General features: G+C 53.1%; 1 protein-coding gene across 3 annotated transcripts in view; it reads right to left on the bottom strand.

Annotated features, from left to right (window-relative positions):
- The window catches only part of PRKCA (protein kinase C alpha), a gene marked incomplete at its 5' end in the record, with an annotated part of 360927 nt that overhangs the window by 56105 nt on the left and 281899 nt on the right, over positions 1–22923 (bottom strand). For all 3 annotated transcript variants that reach the window (XM_082679809.1, XM_082679808.1, XM_082679810.1), the window contains 3 exons: positions 12462–12558; positions 12801–12935; positions 13989–14145. In XM_082679809.1, the coding sequence (XP_082535935.1) occupies positions 12462–12558; positions 12801–12935; positions 13989–14145 (389 nt within the window). The remainder of the gene's footprint in view (positions 1–12461; positions 12559–12800; positions 12936–13988; positions 14146–22923) is intronic.

Consider the following 22923-nt stretch of genomic DNA (forward strand, 5'->3'; position numbering starts at 1 on the left):
CGTCTGTGTGGCCAGACGTGGCATCGTGGCAACAGCTCCAAAATATTCACGTGTTTCCTTTGCTTTCGGCCAATCCGCGGGACGGGGTGATGGGACACAGGGGTGATGGTTAGTCGAGTGTTTGCGGTGCTAACAGCCAGTTACCAGGTCGCTTTATACACAGATCGCTGTTACTCCATAAATGAGAATAAAACCAAACCCACTTGCCACTAAAACTATGTGTAACGACATGTACTTTTTCTTGATGATTCAGAAGGCCCAAGGTTACTGGCGAAACGTAAAAGCATTGAGCAACTCGTTAGCCGAGTTCCGGTTGGCCAAATGCCAGGTATCCACCAGGTTTGACTCCGTTCACCTTTCAACTTCTACAATAACCCATCATGACTGGAAAACTTTACTTTTCTCAAGTACTAATGTGAGAAAAGCAAGCGGAGACCATTTTAACAGAGAATTCTACACAAGCAGTCATGGGATTCATTCTCCAAGTTCATACAGCGTGTGGGTCAGCTGCTGGGAGAAAATGTGAGGGAGGCTGATTTTCTGAACCCAAATTCCGCAGCCTGAAAGGGTCCCGACAGCCCTGATCCTGAGCAGAGAGGAGCCCAGAGACAACTGGATGACATTTTGTGCTCGGAAGACTTTGCCCACAAAGACAGGACACTGGGCAGCTTGTGAATTTCACTTGTTTTCCACAGGTCTGGATCGGTAAGCTTCTCTTACATCTTAAAATTATGGCCCTTTAAATCTGTAATCACAAATCTATTTATAATTATTCTCAAAATAGGGCATTTTATTCCAATCCCCAAAGCTCTATTTTAGGCTAGAGATCTCAATCCACATCCAGATGAAAAGGAGCCAACAAGAGAAACAGAAACACCCTCCCTGGAGTCCTGGTGCTGGAAAGGGCTGCGGACGAAGTTTCAGCTTGCCTTTCTCTCCTGCAGCTTCTGTCAGAGTTGCCCAATCTCTGCCTGAATACCTCGAGGTAGCAAGGTCTCCAGATTGGCCAAGATGCCTTGGGACTTCCGTGACACAGCTGTAGGGGGTCACACCTCCAACTTCCATCTGTGACAGCAGACAAAAATCCCCCAGCAGGGACACTTCTGTGCAAGCGCCCTGCAGCCTGCAGCCTTCCAGCCGCCCCCGGGCAGTTATTCTTGGACTTAAATGGACCCAGAAAGGACTCTAAGCTGTTTCAAGCTTGGCTATAACAAACCAACCCAAATCTCCTTTAAAAAAAATAAAAGGAAAGGCTTATGCGGTGAATCAGCCAGACAGTCGGCAGGAGTCCCGAGGGAGCCTTCCTGGACCGCGGGCCTGGATGTCAGGGTGGGCGGGGAGGAAGCAAAGCCCCTGCTCAAAGTGGACAAAGCCACTGTCGGCTGCAATTAGCCTAAATGTCAACCACCTGGTTTTCAATGACGCGCTGAAGACACAGCAGTGCTGAATCCACTCAGCTCCTGAGCGAGGACGCTCCGGGACCCCACCTGTCTGTCGGTTTCACGCCAGGGAAGAGGAACACCCAAGGCCAAGGTCTTGAAAGGCAAAGGCGACCCGCATCCATGGAAACAGAACCATCAGCAAAACCAGAAGAAAACTCCCGAGAGCACCCCGGCCACGGTGAGCCCGCTGAAGCCTCCGTGTCCCCCGGCCTCGTTCCTGCCACACGACACCAGGCCAGTCACCACCTTTGCAGCGGTGAGGCTGCACCAGCATCTCGAGAGCTGGACAGAGAACCGACCTGTGGCCTGAGTCAGCACCTGCTCCTCTAGGTTAGCTGCCGGGTGTGGGCTGAGGAGAGAGGGTCAGGACCGTTACCCACAGGGTGGAGACACGGTAGAAGCTTTCACATCCCGTTACTACTCAGCAACGTCCTTAGCAACAAGGTGCACGTCTTAGCTCTCTAGCCCCGAGTAGAGGCAGGATTCAGCAGCTGGAAATCCCCAGAATTACCCATTTCTGGAGCCCACCAGCAGGGTGGGAAAGGAGCTGGTCCATCTCCAAGGGTGACCATATTCATCGCACGTGTGGGTTTGCCCCAGTGCTTGAGGGACTTGGGGTGTAAGCGGAGGGAGACTGTGGGCCTCGGCCCCGGACAAGGGCTTCCCTCCTCTTCCCAGACACACACCTGAGCTCAGATGGCCTCCCTGCGATGTCGACAAAAGCCAGGAAAAGGTGGATTCCTCGCGGGCCTGACGTTCAGATTTCAAAGCATTCAGAGCAGGACCCAAGGTTCTTACTCTGGACTCATGAAGGCGACACATCTCACAGGTGTGTCCAGCAAGGCAGCGGCCTTCAGTTTGCACAAGGAAACGTCGCGCCAGTTTAAAAGGCTGGAGGATTATGTAAAGGCTGGGCTAGGATCCGATGAGCCTGAGACAGGGAAGCAGAGGAGGGCGGGTCTTTCCAAGGGAACACAGCAGGTTCTGAGATGCCTGAAAGAACGTGGCGTACACCTCGGGGAGGGTGTCATGGGTGCGGGGGGGACAGGACCAGGACAGGGGAGAGAAGCCTTATGCCAGATGGGAGCTGGGTCCTGCTACTCACGAGCTCAACTAAATTCCTCTGTGCTTTGGTTTTCCCATTGACGAGGATGATTTTAACACCCCTCCCAGCTCTGATATTCCGTTATTCCATCTTTCCAGGGGCCAGTAAACTTTTTCTGGAAAGGGCCAGACAACATGTATTTTGTTAGGTTTCATGGGTCTTAGTCTCTGTCACATGACTCAGCTCTGCTGTTGTAGCCTGAGAGCAGCTACAGCCAGCAAGGGAATGAGTGGACGCGGCTGTGTCGCTAACACTCTACGGACCCTGAAATTTGGATTTCACCTAGTTTTCAAGTATCACAATATTACTCTTCTTGGATTTTTTTCCCCAACCATTTAAAAGTGGACAGGTGGGATAAACAGAAAGGTCATGCATATACTTATATATATACGTATATAACTGAATCCCTTTGCTGTACAGCAGGAATTAACACATTGAAAATCAACTCTACTTCCATAAAATTGAAAAATGATAAAATGAGACACTAAAACCAAGAAGTGGACACGTGGTTGGCTGTGACCCCACGCCACTTGCCATGGATACGGGGGTGATGGAGTCTGCCCTCACTACAAACACCCTGGAATCTGAACTTGTTTACTTGTTAGTCAACAGGTCACGTCTTCTCCACCGGCATGTCTCAAGCTGTGACGGGCACACGAATCACCTGGGGACGTGGTTAGAATGCAGATTCTGACCCAGTACGAGTCCAGGACGGGGTCTGAGATTCTGCAGTTTCGAACCCGGACGGCCGGACCCAGAACCGTGCTCTTCACCCCCAGCAGCCGCCTCCCGCGTGTTTACGTGTTTAATGTCAAAGCCCCCAGATGCTGCTGTTACACGGAGCAGACGTGGAGCTGCCAGGGTCAAGAGCATGAAGGTTTCACCCCCCCTTCAGAGACCTTGGGATCACCTCTCTAGGGATCCACAGTCCTAATTCTCTGTAGGCTACGTTCCTTGCGAAAGACAGCCAACACCGTCGAGTGTGCTGTTATCCTTATTCCAGCTTTTCTCTTCTAGGGGCCTTGCGCTCCTCAGCTGATAAACACGTGCATCACGTCTACGTCACGTCGATGGACACTGGCTCTCTCTTCCCTCCTTCCCATGCCTGTCAACAGGGGGAAGCAGGCTGGCACCCGCGAATCCCCTGTGGGGACCAGGGCCTGGAGACACGTGATAACTGCTGCTAGTACTAGGTTTGCCCTGTTTCTTCAACCAGCAACACCCAGCCACAAGGCTACCTCCACGGCTACAAACACAAAGCTTTTCTGTCATTTCAGGAATTCACGAGGATGGAACAGACGACCGGGGTGTACTGTCTTCTTCTGGTTTCCCAAGAAAATCACTTCCATAAGATAAATTATACTGAAAACATGTTGCCCTGCTGTAATATGAATGCATTCAGCCTCCCTCACAGACTAATAAAAAGTTCTGTGCAGTTGCTTTCAGAGGCTTCCCTGGAGTTTGCTCTGCTGAGGGGCAGGGCTAACCCCGTTACAATGATCTAATAATGGAGGGTGAAAATGGTTTCCAACACCAAGCCTTGTCCCATTTTAGTTTAAGATTTTGCTCCTAAGACAGAACTGAAGCACAAAGATTAAAATAAAATCTCTTTTAACTGATGTACATTTTATAGATTTTTTTCCCCTCTTAACATCACACAGTTCAGAAAGTAATTATGTAAGCCATTTAGGGGGGAAAAAAGCAGAATCCGTATCAGGGCACTTAGATTTTCTGTTCTGTGTCCAAAAGGTCATCTGAAAGTACTCAGGTTTCCATAGTAACAGTGGCAGGCCAGATCAAATCAACAAACAGCTACAATTTATCTGAGGGTCTCCAATGAACTATTTTTTTCCCATCGAAGATATCTTGAATTAGCTGAAGTCTTCAAAGACAATGGAGGCTTTTGGAAAATCCGATTTCAACACCAGTAAACAGAAGGATGCTTGCTTGCTCTTTCCACATATAACCTAGCAATTGAGTCTCATGGGCGGTGATTTAAAATACCTTAACTCTAAGCATAATCGGATCATGTTTTGTTAATCAGTAACAAGGATAATCTCAAAACGTTTCCCCAGAATAAATAAGAACAGACACATATGTGATCTTCAGGCATCTGCAGAGCTTCCAGGGTGATCCTGGCTAGTAGTTTGTGGAGCTCCACCACAGATCCCGCAAAGCAGCTCATTCTCATGCGCCATGGGGATCAATTTTATCTTGGCTTCTTTTGGGTTTAGACCAAATGGTCACAAATACAAAAAGCTGTGAAGGCACAACATCATACATTACTGACAGAAGCCACTGCTAATCCAGCTTTAGCTTCTGACCAGTGGACATTCTGTAGAATCTATTCAAACAAGTCTTCCAAATAAAATATTTCAGCCACAAAAAGCTAGTGTCACCTATTTCCAAAATACCTGTTAAAATCAACATAGCTCCGGGATCCCAGTCTTCAGGTCACATGTTTACTACAACATGAGACGTAAGACAACCGTGTGTTCAGAAGACAGGCCAGAGGTGCCCTGCCCCTTCACTTCCCTGGATGTCTGACCTCCGCTCACAACTTTCCAACTAACCAGAAAATCTCAATAGATTTTACTGTGACTTTTGAGATTATTACTAGAAATGTGTATTATTAAATTACTAGATAACTCAAATATCACCCCAGCTTTCTTATATCCCTGTCTCTAATATAGTTACTTGGCCATGCAAAAAAATTAGACTCATCTGCACCCAATAATGGGCTCAGAGTCTTTTTTTTTTTTTTTTGCGGTATGCGGGCCTCTCACTGCTGTGGCCTCTCCCGTTGTGGAGCACAGGCTCCGGACGCGCAGGCTCAGCGGCCATGGCTCACGGGCCCAGCTGCTCTGCGGCATGTGGGACCCTCCCGGACCGGGGCACGAACCCGTGTCTCCTGCATCGGCAGGCAGACTCTCAACCACTGCGCCACCAGGGAAGCCCCAGGGCTGGGCTCTTAACCACATGAGGCACTACCACTTCTCAAAGGAACGTGGTACCCGTGCTCAACACAGAAAACGCCTGGAGCTTAGCCATTATCTCCTGCTCCTGAAGGGACAGGAGGAGAGATGGTGGTCAAGACCACACCCCACGAGCAACTGCCGTGTCTCACACATGGTCATCAATTTCTCTCTTTTCTATAGAACTTTAAAACTATTTCCCTACAGGGAGCTCACACACTGCAATTTAAATAAATTCATCTTGTTTTGCTGAACGCTTATACTCCACGGAGTTATTTATGAAATATCATCTGCCGGCCTTCCCCCTGGGCACTACTTTCCATTATTTTCTGACAACAGAAGAATCCCGACGCAGACAAAGCCCGAAGCGCGTGGCCTCTGCTGTCTTAATTCCGCTATAGATGCGTCTGTTTTGCTTCTTAACTTTCTTTCTAATATTAGATTTTCACTTACGCTGGAGTGGAGCAAGGCGGGTAGCAAGAAGAGAAAGAGACGAAGGTGCTTTTAGCTCCTTATCATGTTGTTTTTTAAATTATCTAAAACAAATGATGAAAGTGACGAATCCACGACAGTCTGGCAGAAGGGTGAGGCCTCCTTTGAGGAAAGCTGCTTGACGTTTTTTTTTAAACCTCGGACTCTCCTATAACCGTAACGACGTGTGTGGGAGACAAGCAACCCCACAGGTAGAAATGAGTTCCTTTAAAGCCCATCTGTACCTGAGAGTCATCAGAATACAAGTCAGAGGTAGTGGCAGTGATACTGGATTAAAACCTGATGAAGGTTCTCGTCTCTTCTGGCTCAGTTTCTCCCCGGGTAGCACGGCTGGTCTTGGTTAGAAGGCCGTGCCCAGGGATGAGGGGCCAGGCCTTAGGAGAAGGCTCTGCACCAGACCCTAGGGAGGGAAGGGGTCCTCTTCCTCGCCTCCCCTTTCCTCCTCCCATTTTCTTGATTCTGGGACAAACCCAACTCTGCAGGTAGACGTGGCCCAGATGGCTCCGGGGAAGAGTCAGCCGACTGACAGACACAGGGCAAAAATGCTCCAGCTCACTAATAACCAGGGAAATGGACAAATGCCAGTAGGTCCTCTGAAAACTTTTTCAACGAGGAACAGGTGTGGTCAGAAGATACCCTTTCTTCCAACGGCTAAGTTGAATGTCGTGTAGAAGTCCCCAGGCATAGCTCAAGATGCGAAAGGTCCAGACCCCGGATTTGGCAAGAGATCTAAACAGCAACATGGCAGGCGCAGAGCTGCTGGGCTTTCGTGTGAGTGGATGGCGGGCCCTTCCTGTCGTTGACCTCATGAGTCATTAGCCGCCACTCTCCTGGTGGTTAATTATATAACCTGCCTTCATTCCCGGTGGCTTACAGCCAGCACCTTCCAGATGTGCTCACCTGGAGTGTTTAACCGGGACCCTAAACCAAGCCCCTGCAGAAGCGCCCATGCAGACTGACTCCTCAGCGTCGGAATTCTCCTCCCCTGAGAACTGCTGAAACCCTGTTTTGTCCAGGGATTATCTCATTGCCAGCTACACGAAGTTCCCAATTTACACACATTATGTTCCAGAAATCCGTGTCAATGTAAATGAGGACAGATCCCTCCATAAAAACAATGTTATTAAACGGCGACAAAGTTCTTACCGTTAGGCTCTATTTCATCACACGGCGGGTCTACAGAACTTCGAACGTGCCCATTATTTACAGCATGATTGCAACGTGAAAACTCATTTTTTAAGGGAAGCTCCTAAAGTTAAAAAAAAGTGCCCTCAGTAACCCAGCTTTTGCAGTGGAGCATACAGAGCGGGATGCTAGGAGCTAACACCCGCACAAGTGCGCTCTTAGAACTTTCCTCCTCACTAATCTTCGAAACAGTTCTGTGAAGTAAATACAGCTATTATTCCCATACAGTGAAGGACACACACAGGAAGGTCACATGGCTAATAGGTGGCAGAACCAGGTCTGACTCTCGGGTCCACGGGCTGAGCCAGGGGCTGGTAACCCACGGGCCGCAGCTGGCCCGGCGCCTGTTCTTGTAAGTAACGTGTTGTTGGAACACAACCAAATCCATTTGCTGACATCTCGTCTGGGGCCGCTTTCATGCTACGAAGGCAGAGGTGAGCAGCTGTGCCAGAGACCCCGTGCTGTGCAAAGCCGGAAGCATTTATCAGGGGACCCTTTAAGGAAAGTCTGCTGGGCACGGCTAACCCATCGCTGGTCACCTCTGAGGGAAAGCAGCCCCTCTTCCTGGCCTCTGACCACACGCCTCACCACGGGGAGCGGGAGGAAGGAACAGGAGACCTGGATGTCCTCAACAGCGACGGGAGGCCCAGGGGCTCACTGACCAGCACAGGGGGTTATGTTTATTTCCCAGTACGCTTCCTGCATCGTTCCCAAAAAGATCTGAAGCAAGGCTCACAGGTACAGAACCTAACCTCCACAGATGGGGGGACGGTTTGCTTTATTCATTGCTGGAAACCTTATTAGTGAACAAATATATAATTTATGTTTGTGAATCGGGGTCCACATGTACTTTATTTGAAGACAAACACGGAACAGGTTAAAGGCCCGCGGACGCGCTGCCCATGAACATCACAGTCAACACATCACAAGGTTCTGGCTTCGACTTTTAGGCAGACGAATTCCGGTGGGACAACGCATTACAGAGTAAGGTCATTTCCAACCATCCTGGGATTCTCCTGGGCTCCTAAGAGCTTCACTCACTGATCATTCTGTTTGCCAAGATTCTAGAATCAACAATAAATTTGAAATCTTTTCCCGTATTATGAGCAGATAAATACTAGTGCAGTGGCTGAGTTGTAAACGCTCATTTGTTTTGACTTTTCTTTCATAAGACAATGACTTTTAATTTCCGGGGAAGGATTCGAAAACCAGAGTTGAGCTAACTCTTCCTAGAAAACAGAGCTGGACACGGAAAGAATAACCCTATAGACTAGAGGTTCTACAATCCCACTGAGGAAGGCTTGTTCCTAACAAGACTAACTGTCGTGTTGTGTTTCAGCCAATCCTGATTCACCACGGAACTTGAAATTTTAAAGAAAATTGCACTCAGCTGAATCAAACTGGGAAAGTATCTGTAAAAGAGTGGGTGTGGGGCAGGAGCACTGATATGGAAAGCAAGTCCACGGCATGTATCACATGGAGGGAAGGGAACACAGGGGATTCTGTAGATGCTGGGAGGCGGTCACGCTGCGGCTGGGGGCTGAGAGGGACGAAACAGGGGCGTCCAGAGGCAGCGTCCTAACTCACAGTCTGATGCCACTGGGGCCCGTTCGGGCAAGCTGGCTGCCACCCAGGGCTGCTGCGACGTGGACCTGGCCTTCACAGCCTGGCTCACAGCAGTCTGGTGCTGGGGAAACCCCGCAACTTCCCCATTTCCAGACCCCACCACTGGACAATCGAGGCCCTGCCTAGAATCCGATCGGCCCACTCTGAACGGCCGCACAAGAGGGGTCCCCAGACTCTCAGCATCTCGGTGATGCTGGCAAGCGGCTTCCCGCGCAGCCTCTTGCAGAGCGCTTTACGAATGCTCTAAGTGAGCCGCGGTGACTGGCAAAGCCTGGGGACACAGCCGGGGGCGCTGAGAGGAAAGTCTGGAGCGTGGTCCACCAGGCGCCCCGGGCACAGCGCTCACAGAGCTGGACGGGGGAGGCCCTTCAGCAAAGCCCGCGACGCCACCGCCGGGTCCGTGACGTTCACACCCCCAGAGCCGAGGCGTTGAACAGCGCCAGGCTCAACGCACGCGGCCCCTAACCCGCCCCCGGAGAGAAATGCTGCCCTCCAGCCTCAAGCCCTCTGGCCTGGGTTGTTTTGTTTTTGTTTTGAGTTTGGAACGCTGACCTTTGTAAAAAGCTAAACTCACCGCCCAGAAGAACTGGAAGGTCACTCACCAGGAAGCCACGGAAATGAAGCCTGAGACGTGCGTCAGTGTTCTTCCACCAGCAAAGAGAAGCCTCAGACGTTACCACGAGCGACGCCACCGCGAGGCCCGAGCACCCTCCTCCCCCAGATGCGCCCCGCACCTCCCGTGGCCCTGAGCCCCACGGCCGGTGACCTACACCTGTACCCCACGCGGGACGCAGGCAGGGTCTCCTTATCCCCTGGGTTCCCTTCCGTCCCGACACTCTTCTAGAAGGGTTCCCTTCTCAGGGGGCGGGGGGCATGGGGTCAGGGAAGCAGCCCTCCTGGCAGCGTTCCAGGCACCTGTGCTCCTGTGGGGGGGAGCGGGGAGATGGTGACGGGAAGGAAGAAGCAATCAGACAAGAGCCACGCCTCGCAGAGGCGCCTGAAGCGCCCCCAGACCCTAGAGGGCGGCATGGCACTTGAATGCTTCCAGCTACGTAAGCCCGCACCTGCACCCCATGCTTCTAGCTATGTAAGCCTGCACCTGCACCCCATGCTTCCAGCTATGTAAGCCTGCACCTGCACCCCATGCTTCCAGCTACGTAAGCCTGCACCTGCACCCCATGCTTCCAGCTACGTAAGCCTGCACCTGCACCCCATGCTTCCAGCTATGTAAGCCTGCACCCCATGCTTCCAGCTATGTAAGCCTGCACCCCATGCTTCCAGCTATGTAAGCCTGCACCCCATGCTTCCAGCTATGTAAGCCTGCACCTGCACCCCATGCTTCTAGCTATGTAAGCCTGCACCTGCACCTCATGCTTCCAGCTATGTAAGCCTGCACCTGCACCCCATGCTTCTAGCTACGTAAGCCTGCACCTGCACCCCATGCTTCCAGCTATGTAAGCCTGCACCCCATGCTTCTAGCTATGTAAGCCTGCACCTGCACCCCATGCTTCCAGCTATGTAAGCCCGCACCCCATGCTTCTAGCTATGTAAGCCTGCACCCCATGCTTCCAGCTATGTAAGCCTGCACCTGCACCCCATGCTTCCAGCTATGTAAGCCTGCACCCCATGCTTCTAGCTACGTAAGCCTGCACCTGCACTCCATGCTTCTAGCTATGTAAGCCTGCACCCCATGCTTCCAGCTATGTAAGCCTGCACCTGCACCCCATGCTTCCAGCTATGTAAGCCTGCACCTGCACCCCATGCTTCCAGCTATGTAAGCCTGCACCTGCACCCCATGCTTCCAGCTATGTAAGCCTGCACCCCATGTTTCTAGCTACGTAAGCCTGCACCTGCACTCCATGCTTCTAGCTATGTAAGCCTGCACCCCATGCTTCCAGCTATGTAAGCCTGCACCTGCACCCCATGCTTCCAGCTATGTAAGCCTGCACCTGCACCCCATGCTTCCAGCTACGTAAGCCTGCACCTGCACCCCATGCTTCCAGCTATGTAAGCCTGCACCCCATGCTTCTAGCTATGTAAGCCCGCACCTGCACCCCATGCTTCTAGCTAGGTAAGCCCGCACCTGCATCCCATGCTTCTAGCTATGTAAGCCTGCACCTGCACCCCATGCTTCCAGGTATGTAAGCCTGCACCTGCACCCCATGCTTCCAGCTATGTAAGCCTGCACCCCATGCTTCCAGCTATGTAAGCCTCTTCGCAGAGAATTTCGTCTCTGTTTCTTGAGCGCACAGATTACAAGCTGGTTCTCACTGGCTGGATCCTCCCTGCGTCTAAGGCAACAGATACATGTTTGACTAACACAAAGTTCAACCTTTAATTGGCTGCTGATGCTAAACTGAATCAGAACATGCGCCGCGTGAAAACCTGGCCTTGCGGCTTCCCTGGAAGCACTGGAAGATCCGGCAGCACGTGACCCGCTTCGAGCTCGGCCGCCGTCGGCTGGGGCCCGGGGTGGGGGTGCCGCCTGCGTGCGCACCGCATCCCGCTGTCCCACCCGGCCAGAGGCCCGCTGTCACCGCCGTTTACTTATATTCTCGGGGACCGATTTCACCCCTTTACGCTCCCAAGGGCACCCAGGCTCGCAGCCCCTGCCCTTAAGTGTTTGCCATCAACAGCCTCTTTAACCAGGTATCGGTGGCAAAGCACTTTGAACATTTTTGTGTTTTACGTCCTTCGGAACCCAGTCTCTCTGGATATGACCTGTATGCGTCTCTGGGACAGGATTTTACTTGGAAGAAGAAAGCCACGGCAAGAAGAGGAGGCGCATGAGAGCATCGTCCCGTTAGTGCCAATGACACACGAGAGCATCGTCCCGTTAGTGCCAATGGCGCACGAGAGCATCGTCCCGTTAGTGCCAATGGCAGGTCTCTGTGCAGACGCGTGTGTGCACGCGTGCGCTTCTTCAGGGCATCCTAATGAGCCCGAGGAAGGGAAAGCTTCCCAAGGGACGGGCCAGGTACAGAGACTCCGTGGGCTGCTAGAATGAATCCCTCCAACAGCCAGCGCACAGGTGATTAGAGAAACAGGGAAAAATAAAAAGCTGTGACTTGGAACATAAGGCGGATGCCTGGAGGAAAGAACGTTCATGAAAGGCCGAGACGTCTGCTAAGTAGTGAGAAGCAGGGATTGACAGGAGGAGACAGAGGGAAGTCGGGGTGGCAGGTGACAAAACCGGGACAGAGGCAGACACGCACCCAGGGGGAGGATGAGAAGGAGCTGCCCTTCCCAGTGATCTGCAGTGAAAATTAAGCTTCTGGCCTGATAATGACACCTGCACAGCCTCCCAGGTTAAGGCCCAGGTGACTTCCTGCCCACCTGGAGGAGGCTAGACCCGGGCCGTCTCCCCGCTGATGCCAAACCGATTCCTTAAACAGGAACCAGCCACACTCACTTCTGGGCTGTTTCCAATCTCCTGTCTCTAAACGATCAAAGCCACAGAATGTCAACAGCTTGCAAAGGAAGGTGACTGCGCAACATCTACGCTTTACGTAAAGCACAAGAGTAGCATTTAAATGACGGTCTGCCTTCCAGACACGGGATCACAAACACCTGGCCCTTCCTGGAGCGGAGCTTTCTACGCGGAAAAGGGGTCAAGCCGCCGCGCTGTCTCCTCACCTCGAACTTCTGCCTCAGCTCCGCGTTGCCTTCCTCGTCGCCTTCTGGAATGGGCACGTTGTAGTACTCACCCTCCTCTTGGTTCAGCAGCTTGTACCTTTCAGAGACAGGGGGGAGGAGGGGCTGAGCCCCACGCTGGTACCACCCAGGCTCACCCGCACCCCAAGGCTCTAGTCCAGCTGTTTCTGAAATGCATCCCCCGGGGAGATGGTACCCAGGTAACTTGGTGATCAACAGTCACTCTGGACTTAAACCGGCCCGTTTCCGGAATCTCTAGTCGTGCTAATATTTCCAGACAATTAACCCCTGGCTCACACAGACACGCTCGGGCTTCCTCACCATCCACTGGCCGGCATCTTCATCAGCTCCGAGACTCCGAAGGAAAGGGACCCCATGAAGTCGTTCCTGGTTGTTCGATCCCAGTCCCAGATCTCTACGGACAGTCGTCGGTCTTTATCTGAAGGTTTTAATTTGCTACGAAAGAACACACACACACACACACACACGCGCGGTTACCTTGATCATGATTTTGGGGGAGATGTCACATGCTCATGATCTGAGTCTGAGATTCAAAAGAATCTTGTATTCAATTCTCTTCCTGGGGTTCCCCATCACCAACAAAGTACCAGCCCCTTGGCTAACGAGGCTCTAGACTAGGGGTTAGCAAACTATGAGCCAAGGGCCAAATCAGGCCCACTGCTTGCTTTTGTAAATAAAGTTTTATTGGAATACAGTCATGGCCGTTTGATGAGACACATATTGTCTATGGCTGCTTTGAACCTAGAACAGCATAGCTGTGTACCTGCAACAGAGACTGTATGACCCATAAGGTCTAAACTATTTACCATCCAGCCCTTCACAGAGCAAAGCTGGACAGCCTCTGATCTATATCCTAGACAGAGCTACCTTCTGGTTGTGCACAAATGCTTCCTGTGTTCTCCTCTACAAAGAGGACCTCTTGCTGTGCTCAGCTGCCCTCAGTGCTTTCTCGCCCCTGACTTGCTTAGGCCACCCCCTCCTCCCTTCTTTCCCTCCTCCCATCTCTGCCTCTGAAATCCTCACATTCCTTTCACATCCACTTTAAATGGCACCTTCTCCAGGAAGTCTTCCCTGCTGAGACATAAGGATAATCTTCCCATTTCAGTGGCAACAGCAGCTTCTATGGTACTCACTTACTCCATGTTTTTAAAATTATTGTTTAAACTCTTACCTACACCCTCTTGTAACCCTTAAAAAAAACCCTAAGTCCATCAAGAGGTGGGACACACTATACATTTTTATATCATCTGTAACGTAAAAGAATTTTTTTGCACAGAAGTTACTGATGGTAATTTGGGGCCTGCGTCATGTAAGTCTTGGTAAACCGAGTTTCTATCCATCAGACAGGGGTGACCACACTACCTCTCTAGCTGCCACAGGAGAAGGGCTTAGGAATGAAACAATGTTTAAAGACGTTTATAAAGCCCAGCTCATCACTGCTAACAATGTGAGGGAGGAAAGCCATCAGGAAGAGAGGATTCAACTTACAACGTAAAGGACTCATTCCACTGGGGGTTCAGTGTGGAACGGATGGTTTTGGTTTTTTGTTTGCTTTCGTTCTTGGGGTCAGGAATAAGCTTCAGCTTCACGTAAGGATCTGAAAGCCCATTTGGATCCATAGGGATGAGATTTTTTGCATCTCGTACTGTGAAGAGAGAAGGAAGAAAGATCCAATGTTACAAAACTAGAACAGACCCTTGTTGCCGGGCGTCCTGCGTCAGGACCCAGCTGATCGAGAGACGTCAAGATGGCGTTGAAAGGAGAGGAGGTTTGGATCCAGAGCCTCGGACCCTCAACACGAGAGGAGCTGCCCCCCGCCACCCCTGCCAGGGGTAACGGGTGTTGGGGAGGCCCCTGTGGTCAAGCCTTGAGACGCGGCACCAGCCTGGTCCAGCAGCACCTGTGACACCTGGGTCACACCCCAAACCTGTGAAGCAGCATCTGCATCGTAGTGAGATCCCCAGGGGTCACTGGCAGCCCCCTCTGGGGGAATGGCCCGCCTCCCCACCCAAGCAACCGGCAGACTAGTCTATGGTCCAGCAGCACTTGAACTCCTGGCAGTCACCTCTTTCCTCTGCAAAGGCTGGTGGTTTCTAAACTGGCTGTACGTTAGGATCGCGTGGGAGGGGGTTGAAAATTCCAACGCTCACAACTAACTCAGAATCTCTAGTCGGGGCGGGGGCAAGCTTTTAGACGCTCTCCAGGTGAACCCTTGTGCAGCAGCGGCTAGAGCTACCAGTGCACAGGCAGTAACGCAGGAGGTGCCTCACAGGGGCTGCAGCCTGACACCAAGGGCAGGCCCACCTTCCAGCAGCACCTGGGGCGGCACCTGGGCACCGAGGAGACACACAGACTCACAGGCCCCACTCCAGAATTTCAGACTCTGAAGCGCTTCCTAAGACTCCAGGTGACCCCAACGTATAGTCTAGATGAAGAAGCACTCGTATGCAAACGCAAAATAACGAGGAGGAAAGGCTGCTTCTCCCGCAGAGGAAGGCAGGCTCAGAGGTGCAGCTGGCGGAGGCTCGTGACAGTGCGAGGGCTGAAGCCCCTGCCCGTCAATCATCCATCACTCTGATAAGAAGGGACAGAGGCCGGAGCCCGCACACCGATGTCTTCCTCACCCTCTTCCCCAACGTGGCTGAAATCTCCCATCATCGGGGCCCCTGGTGAGCCGGATGCCATGGGGACACATCCACCTGGGACCAGGATCTCTAGGCCAGCGACTTTCACAGTGCAGCTCCTGGACCAGCAATGTCAGCATCACCGGCTGAGTCAGAACTTGGGCAGGGGGGTGCGGTCAGGTGACCTGTGTTTACCAAGCCTCCGGGTGATTCTGTGGGAAAGCTGGCGGACCACTGCTCCAGCCCGTTAGCACAGATGGTCAGCTTAGTTTGATTGTTAAATGAGGGGTTTGGAAGAATTTCAGAAGAAGGTGCTAGCGCTGGCAGTGGGCAGGGATAGAGGGGGATTGAAGGGTGCTAAAGACACTGGGCCTCCGGGCAGAGCCCTAACGGCAGAAGCCACAGACAAGCGCTGCCCGGACGACCGGGGACACGCTGAGTGCCGTCACCTTCCTTGCCTGGAAGCCTTGGCACAGGAAGGTGACAGGTGGGACCGTACTCTAATGGTCTGAGGGGCAGCGAGCTGCCTCAGGGCGACAAGCCACAGAGCAGCCGGCCGTGTGTTTCTCGTACACCACTCACGCCCTCCAAGGATTCTTCCCCGTGAGACAGTGCCTAACCTCATCCAGCTGGCAGGGGACAGACAGAAGCAAGTACGCACCCCAGGATCTGGAGCTCAGCCGACCTGCTTCCAAAGCCCACCTCCACTGTGTAACCCCAAGTACTGGAAACTTAAGCTCACGAGCCTCTGTTTCTTCATCTAGAAAAGTGAACAGGGGCCTATTTCCAGAGGTACAGGATTGTTGTGAGAATGAAATAACGTATATAAAATGCCTTATACTGTTGGCAACTTGAAAATGGTGGAGGAAAAAAAAAGACTGCACGACGTGAGCACATACGACGCCCCAGACGCAGTGTTTCGGCCTCATCCCTCTGCGCACAATTTCAAAATCTTCAGTGAGGTAGGAGGTCTCCAGGGGCCCTGGCCACCTGAGAATTCCCCCAAGCTCACGGAGGTTTTAACGCAACGCAGAATAAAACAGCAACCCGAGTATCACAAAAGACGAAAACTTTGAGCATAGAAATGAAGTTCTCCCACGGAGAATGGAAGGGCCAAAGCTTCTCTCCACCTGATCACTGGAATGAGAACCAGACGCTTTTTAAAAGGCAGAACAAAGCTCCGGAACGTCTAACACGGAGGCTGCATCCCAGATGAACTAACGAGGAACCGTCAAGGCTGCCAAGAGTCCTGCCAGGTGCAGAATGAGTGTGGGCCCCGGCTTTTCCATCCAAGAGTGAGGGTCCTGACGGCCGGCACACACACAGCCATCTACGGCCTATGTCTTCTGAATGGTGATGAGTTAAAGTCTTGATGGGATTAAAGCTGTGAGCTTCCTACTGAAATACTATCATTTAAGTTGAAAACAGTCATCAATTCCAATGGTCACCCAAGTAGACGGTGGGTCCACATTTCAATTTCTTAGCGTAGCGGGGAACAGCCCCCCTGCCCGGACACCTGAATCGGGCTTGGGAGCCACCAGCTCGGGGTCCTACCTGCTTGGAGTGTGGGCTCGGGGACCAGGCCGCATGTGTTTGGGTTCTGGCTCTGCTGCTCTGTGGCCGTGTAACCCTGGCAACAGACTTAACCTTCCCATGCCTTGGTCTCCTCATCTGGGAAATTATGAGAATTATATACGTTCCTACATGTAAGTGCTTGGAACAGTGACAGGCACACGGTGAGAACCCAATAGTGATTATCATCCTTGCTGTTGTTGATGGAAGTTTCTGGCAGAAAACACAACCCCGAACGTTCAGACGTTCAGAAGCTGGCCTGAGAGCTTATGCTGTGAAGAACTGTGTGAGGCCTTGGCATTCGCTTTTCAGAATGGAAGTCTGTTGTCATTCTAGAACTTTAACAGAAATACAGAATATAATTATATGACCATCTTTTGGCTTGAGGTGCCTATTTTGAAAGGATTGGATGTCAAGCCCAGCCTTGAGAAAAAGCAGCCTGGGGTTGAAAGTTTATATAATTTCCTGATAATGTTAAGAGATCCCTTCTGGACAAAATCCATTCAAATAAGATGATGGAGATCGAGAAGTACCTCCACGGTGCCCCAGAGATGCCTGATGTAGGTGGCCAGGCGAGCCCGGGACACGTGAGTTTTGAATTAAGTGTCCAGGCGTATGGGGGGAAGCTCACATGAGCTCTGGACCGGACAGCCCTCGCCAGACTGGGGAGTCTACCTCGGAGATGTCCCAGCGTAGACGGAACAGCCAACGCTTAGGAAGGGAGCCAGGGGTTTTGCCAAGCACCTGCCTGATGGGGAAGCGGAGGTGAGGATGCAGGACAGTGGGCAGGAGGGGTGGCCGCCTGGCTCTCTCAGGGAGGCGAGCCACGCCCACAGGCTTGTAGCCAGGGACTGCCTGAGGCCCAGCTGAGGATGCACAGTGACGGTCAGGTTCACCGTGCGGGACAGAGGCTGCAGATGGTGGCTGACCGCTCGGGGCAGGATAACTTAGCGGCCAGGAGCGTGGGCAGCTGGCTTCAAATCCTTGCTCTAATGCTGATTAGCTGTATGACTCGGGACAAGTTACCCCACTTCTCAGCTTGTTCATCTGCAAAACAGGAACCATAACAGTGTCTGTGTCACAGGGTTGCTGTGAAGATTAAGTGAGCTAATACATGTAAAGTATAGAGAAGGGGACCTGGCGTGTGTGAGCTGTGGCCTGAGCACTGGCCATCACTGCTCGTGTTACACAGTGTTTGCTACCTCTAACATCATCGTCACCACCACCGCTGCCACCTGGCCCTCCTGTCCAATCCAGGAAGCAGGGCTGTCTCCTCAGGGTAAAGACACCAAGCTTACTAAAAGGACAGTTCATAGAGCATGGAGTTTCCAGACCTCGGGGTCAGGCCAAAGTTCAATAGTCAGCTCTTAATTGTTCCAAAATAGCTTGGGATTAAAAAAAAACCCAAAAAACAAAACCCCAATTCCATGCAATCCTTGATCCATTCAGAGAATGGTCCAGATGGTCTCTTGATCCCAAGAATATATGCAGCGTAAATTATCAAGTGTGACAATACAACAGACACCCCCGAGCTCATCCCCGTCACCTAACATAAAAGCCAACACCCCCGAACCCACCTAGAGCCCCCCGTCCCACCTGCCTGCCTCCCTGGGTGCTGAGGTCACCTTAGGGCACTCCGGCCGGGCACGGGGTAAGGGGAGGCTCTGATGGCTTACGAAGCGGAAGTTTGGTCGAGGACACAGCTGCATCCCCGGCGCCCGCGGACTGGACTGGTCGTCACTGACGCACAGCGACCTTGTCCATCACAGAGTTCACATCTGGGCGGGGACACTGGTGATGCCCAAAGAGGTGCCTTCCGATTCAAGGACCACGCAGCCCTTCAAATGATCTGTTCTGCTTTAGAAAATAATTCTCTGCTTTTAGCGCCTTCTTTCCTCCCTCTAAGAGCACGCTTGCTCGTGGCATCTGCTTAAAAAGCCAACAACGAGCACAAAGGTTCAGAACGGGGACTTGCTGTGAACGTCAGGCCTGTGGAGTGTGTGTGGACCCTGTGAGCCCCTGCCACCTCCAACCTCGCTCCACAGCAAAGGCAAGAGTAAACGAGATGCTATAATCCTACCCCACAGCACGGAAAAGCAAAAGTTATGTTTTCTGACACTACCAGAAACCCCCCACAAACTCTTCTTCCTTTAAAGTTACCAAGAGCAAACGAGATGTGCGTGCAAACATGCCGGGGGGACAGGCAAGGGCAGAAAACTGGCAAAGGGTCAGCGTCTGTGGACACGTGATCCTGGGGTCGTCTGCCATCAGGCAGCAGAGTGATGGAGCTCCCAAATCCATGAGCCATGTCCTCAAACATAGAGCATTAGTTCTGAGAGTTATCAGACAGCCACAGCACCTTCTTCCAGAGAGCTCTAGACCTGTAAGTTAATTCCTTATAAAAATACGATCGCACTTGAGTATAAGTTTAACGACAGAGAGATCTGATGGGTTATTTCATTCCTAAGAGATTCGCCTTTAGCGAGAAGGCGGAAATGGGTCTGGGGGTGTGTGTGGTCTGTCATTTCTCCATTGAGAACGGCTGGCCTTGACCACATGGCATGCAGGGTGTAGCTGGTCCCTGACTCTCTGCTCCCCAGGAAGCTAGTGGACATGGCGGCGATGGGAAGGGACTGCGTTCCTGGGGAGACCACTGCGCGGCAGGCGCTGGTGTGAGCTCTTCACGCTGCCGCAAGCCCACCTGTAGACAGGGACTCAGAGGCAGAGAGAGGTGTTACAACCTGTTTGCTACACAAAGCCAACCGGCGGCCAGGCCGGGGATGGCTAGCGATTGTGTAAAAGCCAGCTTTCCCTTGTTATTGGATAAAACTGACTCGGTCCAGACGAAGTCCCAGGGGAGAGGTAGTAAAACTGGCCTCGGCTTCTCCCAGACGATGGGGAGGAAGCAGAGACCAGAGGCCTCCACTGGAAGGAGGGAGGCGGCCGAGCGTGGAGGGTTAAGTGAACACACTTAGGTCGAGCTGTGGATGTGGCCCAGAGGGGCTGGTGGGAAGGACAGTAAAGCTGTACGACTCCGTTTCTGCTTTGGTGCCTTGACCTTAGCTAAGGCAGCTGTGGCACCGGATTAAAAGATGTGAGTGCAGTGGTTTCCAGGGTACAATTCTAAAATCACTTAGTACGCTGGGGTGTTCTGGTTACTAAGTGGTCTCTACAGCTGGGCCTCTGGGACAGGCTGACATCAGCCTAAGAACTGACAGGCCAGCGCCTGGACCAAGACCACAGTGTCCCCAAGACTTGGGGCCCGAAAGCATCCAGAGCTCATGACACTGAGGAGGCCAGAGGGGAAGCTCTGCCCATCCACTCGCAGGAACGATGCTGTGTGCCAATAAAGCTTTATTTAAAAGAAACAGGCTGTGGGCCAGATCCGGCCCTCAAGCCACAGTTCATGGATCCCTGACACAGAGCCAAGCCCCACCACCACCACCGACACAGCGAATGTCTGAGGGGAGACTGACGCGGGAGAGGAGCCTCTGGGCCCTTCTGGCCCCTCCTGAGCCCTGTGAACTCTGACCTCGTCCTAAAGCTTGGGAGGGTCCTGGGCTGGGGCTGAGGAGAGACAGCGTGTCCCCTAACAGGAACCAGAGTTCACCTCTGTCCTCTGTTTCTCACGTCCTGTCCTAGAACCTCGGGAGCCGACCCCTCTCACGTGTACTCATGCCTGCTTCCTCCCCGCCCAGGCTGCAGGAGGCTTCTAGGTCTGCACAGGAGTCTGCTCTCCTAGACAAACCGGATTTGCAGCCTCCTGGGGGCCCTGACCTGCTGCAATTTGCCAACCCCTCCCCCCAGCCCGGTCACACCCAAGTGCAAACAGAGCGTGACAAGGCATCAATGGGGCCATTCTGGGATCAGGCAGCGGCTTCTCTGGAAGAGGAATTTTAAAGGAATGTGTGCTCGTCAGTCCTGGATGCAAACCAGCGGGTCCACTGGAGAAGCGACCAGCACAGACAGGCCCCTGGGCTTCCCACTCCATCGGGCTGGGCTCGCAGAGCTGAGGGCTTGTCCTGCTGAGAAAGTCTCCCTCCCGGCAGCCCACGGGGGCCTCGTTCAGGAGCGTCTCAAGCACCGATGGGCTGCATCAGATAGAAAAAGGGGAAAAGCCCTCCCACCAGGCCGAGCAGCTCCAAAGCCCAGCCCCACCAGACAGCTCCTTCCCCGGTCACGGAACTAGGAAGGACACCCTGTTCCCAAGGCTTGTTTCTGCCTCTCCTTCGGGCCTCCACTGACGATGCTGCAAGAGGAGAAGCCGTGCCTCAGAGTCTGTCAGTTCTGCACCAGAAGTCAGAACTCGTGGCAAATTCTGCTGGGGAGACTGGTGGGTGACAGATTGCTTCTGGAACAGGATGTACCGAACGTCCTTCACACGAGCTGTTTCGGGGGGCGGCCAAGCTGTCTAGCAGCGGGCTAGACAGGTGCCAGGCCGGGATCTGAGCTCCTTGAGCTGTCGGGGGGATGAGCCCCAGCCGGTGTGGGCAGGTCCCAGGTGGAGCTCGGGGCCCCGGGAAGGGCCGGGACCCTCCAGGCCACAGGCCGTCGGGTGGCCCAGGAGGTCGCTGCGGAGGCAGGGCGAGGGCAGGCTCGGCTGGCACGAGGGGCGGGCACAGAGGGCGAAAGCGCCCGAGTCCTCCCTGGCGCACACGGGTGTCCACGGTGCCGGGTGACACGGCCACCTGACAGCACCCTGGGCCCGTCTTCCTTCTCTTTAAGCCACAAGCTCCCTGAACACAGGATTACAGTCTTATGACAATTTTCGGGCACCCGTGGGCCCCGGGTTGGGGATCCTTGCTGGATGCCTTCAGAGCCAGTGCCCCAAGGACAGAGGGACCTTCCTTTCTCCACACCCTTCAGGACCTGCGTCTAAGGGAGAGGGAGTGTCCCTCTGGGGGGACTCCTACTTTGCCGGGCGCGGGCAGGGGTCCGGAGCAGCCCTCGCGATGGGCAGTGAGGACGGGCTGGGGCCGCTCCTGGACGGGAGGGAGGCCTTGGTGGGGAAGGCTGCCCAGGGGCCGCGCGGTTCTCCATGAACTCACGGGTGCCCCTAGTGGCCGAGCTTGACTTGGCGGAAGAAGGTCATTCCTCCAACAGTGAAGGATGGGCACTTGCTGGATGGGGAGCTGATGGGGACTCGTGGGACCGGTCACTAGGGCGCTTTAGCGAGGACACACAAAAGCTACGTCACTCCCTCACGAACGAATCGGGACAGAGAGATCTTCAATCACAGCTTGAGTGACACGGCAGTTTTGAGGCTCCCAACGTAGAAAAGAGGTCCACAGCCTCCATTCTCTGTTGTTTACTTTAACATTTCTATCTCAGTCTTAGGGACACCCCACACCCGGTTCCACATTCACCTGGTGAAGGTGGCAAGACTGGAGCTGGCCCCGGTCCCAACCCATCACGCTTACCGCTAACCCCGCCATGACACTCCCTCCGCGCCGAGGAGGCCCGTCATTTTGCTCCTAATGATTCTGAAGCCCTACTGCCTAGAGGAGCTCCGCGACACACGCTCAGTAACTGTTTCCTAAATCGTCGAATCTCCACGCCACCCCTGTCCCCTGGGCCACCCGGGGTCCACGCTCCATCCATCCCTCCCAGGGCTACAGCCCTGACCTGGGCACCACACCCATCTTCTCGGACCTTCCCTCCCCCGCCCACCCGGCCCACCGGAGCTTCATCTCCACAGACTTCGTAGCAACTCGAGAGCAGGGGCTGCACCAGGCCCCACCTGGGTGTCCCCCTCACCTGGTCAGCACAACCTGCGAAAGCCCTGGGGATCCTCGTTGGGCTGAGAAGCTAAAGCAGGCTCTGGAACACTGGTAAACACCGCTTCTCTGGGCTGCAGTTCATAACGCGTCCATCTGGAGGGACTCTCGGACAAGGAAAAACCTCACAGGTCTTTTCAGTGGAGAATAAAGCCGGGCCAAAAGGAGGCGGGCACTTTTCAGAAAACGTTAACTGCTCTGAAGAAAGGGTCACTGAGCCACAAAGGCTAAAGGACATGACATGGCCCCAGATTTCAGGGGAAACATACCGGAAAGGACCACTTACACTCGGGAAAGGGCCATTCGCGTGCAGAACATCTCTGGATTTCAGGAATAAAATGCAAAGGTGTCATCAGCCACAATGAGCCATTTGTGACTGGGTAACAGTCAAAACTGTGATTCTGTGAACAAACTGGGCTCCTGGTGCTGTTTGCTTTGCCCCATCTGATC

Source organism: Grampus griseus (genome assembly GCF_964374135.1).
Source record: "Grampus griseus genome assembly, chromosome: 20".
In the NCBI taxonomy this organism is placed as follows: Eukaryota; Metazoa; Chordata; class Mammalia; order Artiodactyla; family Delphinidae; genus Grampus; species Grampus griseus.